The sequence below is a fragment of the Protopterus annectens genome, chromosome 3.part1 (genome assembly GCF_019279795.1).
Source record: "Protopterus annectens isolate FY-2018-M chromosome 3.part1, PAN1.0, whole genome shotgun sequence".
NCBI lineage: Eukaryota > Metazoa > Chordata > Ceratodontiformes > Protopteridae > Protopterus > Protopterus annectens.
In genome coordinates, this window is record NC_056732.1 from 1,444,386,261 (window position 1) to 1,444,392,260 (window position 6,000).

Consider the following 6,000-nt stretch of genomic DNA (forward strand, 5'->3'; position numbering starts at 1 on the left):
TATGCAGATTTAATTGAACTCGCATTCCATTAGGCAGAATTAATGTATAAACATCCTTGTTTGTATACAGCTGTGAATAAAAAAACTGTTTTAGTTTCCTTTTAGTTTGACTAATATGCTTAGGCAAGAAAAAAAAAAAAAACATAAGAAACAAACCTGAACCATGAACCCCTTTCTATCCATGGGGTTATTATAACCCCTACACTAAAGATGATAAAGCATCAAAGTGTCCCCTTCCCTGTCGCAGGCAATACACTCCGATCCTGACAAGTCATTACTTGTTAGTCAGAAAGTATGTTATCATTCCATAGGATAATTATAATAGCAAACCCAAGTTTATTAACCAGTCTGGTATATTCTAAATTCAGTCTACTAAGGATGACAAGAATTAACAATCCGAATAACATATAAAAAAATCATACAGGTTGATATGAATCTTTAACCAGAAAAATTGTCTTACAGTTATGCTTAAATATAGGCTACACTGCTGTACTTATGACTTTTATAATGCATGTTAACTATAATAAAATCTTTCAACATTCTTTCTTATGTTAAAACCTTCTCTTTATTTTCTTTTCTAAGTTTAAGCAACACAAAAATAAGATGAAAACTCATATGTTAGTTAGCCTGTATAATTTATGTTTGGATATTGTTTCTCTGGCTCCTTAGGGTAGGTTATTTAAAAGTTATTATACAACTTGTAGCAGTGTCACATGTATGTAATTATATACATTTTAAAATTCCTGAAAAGGTGAAGTGTAATTTATGTAAAGTTAAAACAACCCTATAAATAGAAGGCTTTGGTTTATATACAATATTATTTAACACACTAACAATCCACATTGAATTATCAGATGACAATGCAGTCAGCATTAACTGAACTGATATTAATAACAGTAAGGTACTGAGCAAGTTCCCATTTCTGATTTAACAGGCTGAGAAACATTTACTTAAGTAACTCAATCTGTATCACAATAAAACTGTTTTAAAAGTTTTACTTGTATGTGATCTTATTTTAATGTTCAAAGTTACCCTCTTATAGATAGTTGTAGCCTTAGATGTATTGCCTTTATCTAATGCCATGACTACTCTATCAATGTAAAAGGACCACAAAACTCTGCAACTTACAGCATCCTTCATAAACTAAAAAGAAACGCCAGCAAATACAGCAGATAAATGTCAGTGTGGAATAGATATGAGGACTACATAATGAAACTACCTCCTCTTATCAGACTATTTGTTTTTGTGACAGAAAACTTTCAAATCAATTAATTGTTTGCAATGAAAAATTAGATATTTAATCAGTAATTGTAATCTGTAAAGCAAAACTTTTTTATTTTTACTGTATGTTTTATTAGACCATTAAATTATAATCTGTGGTAAATTATTAATACACTTGAATAGTGTAAGCATCACTTGAAGAGCTTAGACTGATAAACAACTATATACGAGTACTGTAAGTAGTGACATGACTATGCTTCATTTACTTTCATTTTAGTAACTGTATTTGACTGTGGGAAAACCCAGGCTTCAAAATTGCTTCATGAAGCTAGATGAAGAGTTCTAAAACAAAAAAAACAGTATAATCAGTTCACGATTCTGGCAGGAACAACGATTAAAAGTTCATCTTTTATTTCCAGTCAGACTTCATATTTTTTTCCCAGAAGGCACCAGAACCTTTGAAACCTTGGATACTGCAGTTTCTTTTCTTTCTAAAAACAACTTCCTAGATCAAACAGAAGGAATGGATTGTTTGGGACCTAGCCTCAAACGTTAAGTTGAGAAGAATCACTGGCAGACAACAGGAAAGAAAATTAAAAAAATGAAGGACAAATTACTTTCATTATTTACTTGTTAAAATAAAATGTTTTTGCATTATTAAGCACCTGCAGTTTATGGATAGGGAATCATAAATCTTCAGCACTCTCCACCATCAGGAAAAGGTAACTCATATTAATTTATCTTTATTACTTTGAATTTATAACCAACATTAATACTTAAATCAAATAGACAATGCAGTCATAAGTATAGGAACTGTTATTCCTGTTAACAATGCTTATGGCCACCTAATATACAAGAAACTGATTGACAACTAGGGATAGCTGTGTTTGGGTTGGGCTGGAGATTATACTAATAGTGTCATTTGAATGTTGGTTGCATTGACTCTTTACTTATATTTATAGTTGTTAGCCTTGCTTCTCTTCTAACAAAGTGTTAGTAATGTGTTTAGTATAGATAATAATTAGTTTTTAGGGTACATGATTTACATATGAAATGTTTTATTTTAAGATGCGGCTGTGGTGGTGCAGCAGTTAGCATTGCCCCCTCACAACAAGAGGTTCTCTGGTCTGGTTCGATCCTCAGCTGGGGTGCCTTCTGTGCGGAGTCTGCATGTCCTCCCTGTGGTCGCGTGGGTTTCCTCCGGGTGCTCCGGTTCCCTCCCACATCCCGAAGACATGCTGTAGGTGGATTGGACATTCTAAATTGGCCCTAGGTGTGAGTGAGTGCATGTGTGTGCCTTCTGTGGAAGGTTGGGCGCTGGGCTGGCAACTCGACACCGTAAAACTCCACTGCCCTCATGAGTGGGCAGATGATCCGGTGTGGCGACCCCTAACTGGGAAAAGCCGAAAGAAGAAGTAACTCATTTATACAGTATTTATGATAATTTTCTTAAGGAAAGTTTTTCTTTTAAAAATCTGTGGTAATACATTTCATAAATATGGACAGAGTAAGCCAGGAAGCTCAAGTTACACACAAAGAATTAAAAGCACCACACTTGTATTCTCCGATTCAGTTTCTGATTATACTACCTCAATCTATTTAGTAAATGAATCAACCTTCAGAAGTACTCTTATCTAGTAATAACCGATACCAGACATCAATCATACTAACACCACCTTCAAGCTACACAATTGCCTGTGTGCCAGCTCTCTGAAATACTTCAAGAGCCAATAAAATCACCAACCGACGTCCAAAAATCTGAATTTTCCAAGAGGTCAAATTAAAAGTAAACAGATTCAAACTTTCTTCTTCATTTCAGTTCAACACTGCACTACTACTGTACAACCTGTACACCATAACTGTTCTATAAAATCTGAGAGACTGCATTTATTTAAAAAATACTGCAGTTATATACCCTCATTGTAAAATATGTATGCAAAACACACATGCTGTGTTATGCAAACCTGATGAGCCAAAATGAGTTAACTCAGGTTAGAAGAATAAGTGAGTAAAAAATTATTCTAGATATTACACTACAATGTACTGCATCTAGAGTTAATTCAGGATAGAGGAATGAGTGTGTGAAAATACATTCTAGATACTACACTAAAACATAATGCATCTAGTAATGACACCATCTGAAAATGGTTTAAGTGAAAGATACTTATACAGCTCACATACTACTGAAATACAGAAGTATACGGAAATGCATCAGCTAAATACAATCCTATTTATTATCCATTTCAAAAAATAACTCAAATGAAAGTTCTATAGTACAACTGTGAATGGCAAAGGAGAAACAAAGAGATATAAGATTTCACCCTATGAAGAATGTCAACAGTAAGGAACTCAACTTTGAAACTGTGACCAAGTGATCAGTAATGACATGCAACCATGAAAACTGTCACAAATCATCAACAACCCTATTACTTTCAAGAAAATACATACAGTGATATGTATACAGGACAAGTTCAAAATTAGTTCTGAACAGCTCCATGCAATTGCAAACCTAACTGTTTCAGCTGCAAAAATTTAGATTTTTTTTCTGCCTGTCCCCCCTTGACCATCAAGCTTGCATAACAACTGTTCCCTTAGTGAACCAATTTGTTATTCCCCTTCTAAGGGCTCAGCTTACTTATATTATCATTGGCCTGGAGCCAAGAGACTAGCAGCTGGGTGTGACAACCATCATCCGGTGAGGTGGGCAGCAGTGTTTTTGCTAGCTCTAAATACCTTACCCTGCATGCTATGTCACTGGTAGGCTGGGCAGGCTATAGCAGCAGCCTAAGCATATGCCCCATCCCCAGGGAGTCTTCCTGTTCCACATCCCAATGTCTAATCTCAGGGCTCCAGCCTACACTACAACTACATTACAGAAATGCCAGCACATCCAAACCCCCCAAGACAGACACACCCATCTTCCCTGTCTATGCTATCAAGCACCCAAGCCTTTACACTAATCAAACTCTGGTTACCTGGGTTTTAGGCAGGGCTTTAATCCACTACATCAATGGCAGGGCTAACATTTTGGCATTTAGAAGTATGGCAGAATCTCCCTTCCCCCATATGAATGTGCCAGACAGACAAGAACATCCACCGGGTGTCTATTTTACAATAAAAAAAAAAAACCTTCATTACTGTAAGCTGATGGACTTTTTCATTCATTAAAATGCTTTATGTTTTACTTACATGAGGTGCTGAAGCTCCTGACACAAAAAGGTGCAGAGGTTGTAATCCATGATCTCTTTTTAAGTGCTCAGCAGTGGAAAAACTCATTAGTGCTCCAAAGCTATACATAAAAAGAGGAAAGCAAGTACTTCCATCAGTAGTGAAAATGTGTAGACAATGTAAACAGCAACAGTGTGCATCAATGTCTGCTATCAAAACACAATCGTCTAATGCAGTTTTAAAATATAAACAAAGCTGTTAAGGAATACATGTTGATCCAAGTTATTCTTACAGCATAACGTAAAAGCAAAAAAAAAGGTCAATGGAGAAGAAAGCAAGACACCCAATGGTATTTTGCTAGTTTTTTTCCACTAGAAAAAAAATATTATACTATAAAACAAAAGAAAGAAAATGTGCTTTGGATTAAATTTGGAAATGGTATAGCAACAAGTAGCCAAAATATTTTATATACAAAATAACTAGTTAACTACAGAGCATTCAGCTAATATAAAAGTAACTGTGCCATAGCAAATTCAAAATATGAAACTCTTCATTATCTTCCCAATGTAGGTCTTTAAGCTTCCCCTATACAGACATACCCCAGTCAATATAACCTCCTAAAAAATACTATATGGGAATACCCGAAGAGGCAATGATTCAACTGCAGCAATGAGCGATAAAAAACAGTTTTAATTCCAAAACAATTCCTTTTGCACAGGTAAAAAAGCACAATAAGGACAAGCGCTTTCGCCTGGACCATTCCAGGCTTTATCAAGTCAAAGTGAATGTCAATGATAAAAACACTTTTTAAATAGGTTTAACTGCTTGGTCACATGCTCGTTTAGCTGTTAGTTAATAAATAAGTGACACCTGATAAAGGTTGAGAGCCTTTGCTTATGTACATTCATTGTGTTTAAAATACTTAGCTCAGAACCTGTTGTGATCAACATGGTTATACCAATAACTATTGCTATTTGCATGTTACAAACAGTACAATATTTAAAATATTCATAAAAAACATTCTTAAAAAACAGAGATTAAATCATATAACATGGGAATATTCCCTGGTGGGTGCATGAACATCAGTACATGGTCTGTCTGAAGGCAAACCAGAAAATAGCAACAAAAAATAGGAAAGTGAGCACTAGGATCAGGATGTGATATGCCAACTTATAATGGGAAGTTTCATATAACTATAATCTGGCTCTTCTAAATTTGAGAACTGGGCCTATGCTCAACATGCCATTCAGGCCAGGTGTGCTACCAGCGTCAAGCCTGAGCTGCCAGATTAACTCCCTGAATTCCAGGGTAGACTCCCAATCTCCTCCTCTATTATTAGGGTGTACCTGTTCGAGTACCATGACAGCAAGCTTAAAATTAGGGCATGTGAGGGAGTGTTTGAAAAATGCATTACTTTCCTTCATTTTGCCTATATCATAAGTGTGTTCATATATTCTCTTCCTAAGCTCCCTTTCGGTTTTTCCTATATAGAATGCACCACAGGTGAGACAGTAGCCAATGTAAACCACACCTTTCGTGTTACAAGTGAAATGCCCATGGGGTTTCAAATTGATTTTATGTTCCTTCAAATATATGTGATTATTGTTGATC

The 6,000-nt window shown here is 35.5% G+C and overlaps 1 protein-coding gene across 4 annotated transcripts in view; it reads right to left on the minus strand.

The window, feature by feature from the left end:
- The window catches only part of OLAH (oleoyl-ACP hydrolase), an 891,885-nt gene that overhangs the window by 272,288 nt on the left and 613,597 nt on the right, over nt 1-6,000 (minus strand). For all 4 annotated transcript variants that reach the window (XM_044067516.1, XM_044067517.1, XM_044067520.1 and 1 more), the window contains one exon: nt 4,411-4,510. In XM_044067516.1, coding sequence (XP_043923451.1) covers nt 4,411-4,510 — 100 coding nt within the window. The remainder of the gene's footprint in view (nt 1-4,410; nt 4,511-6,000) is intronic.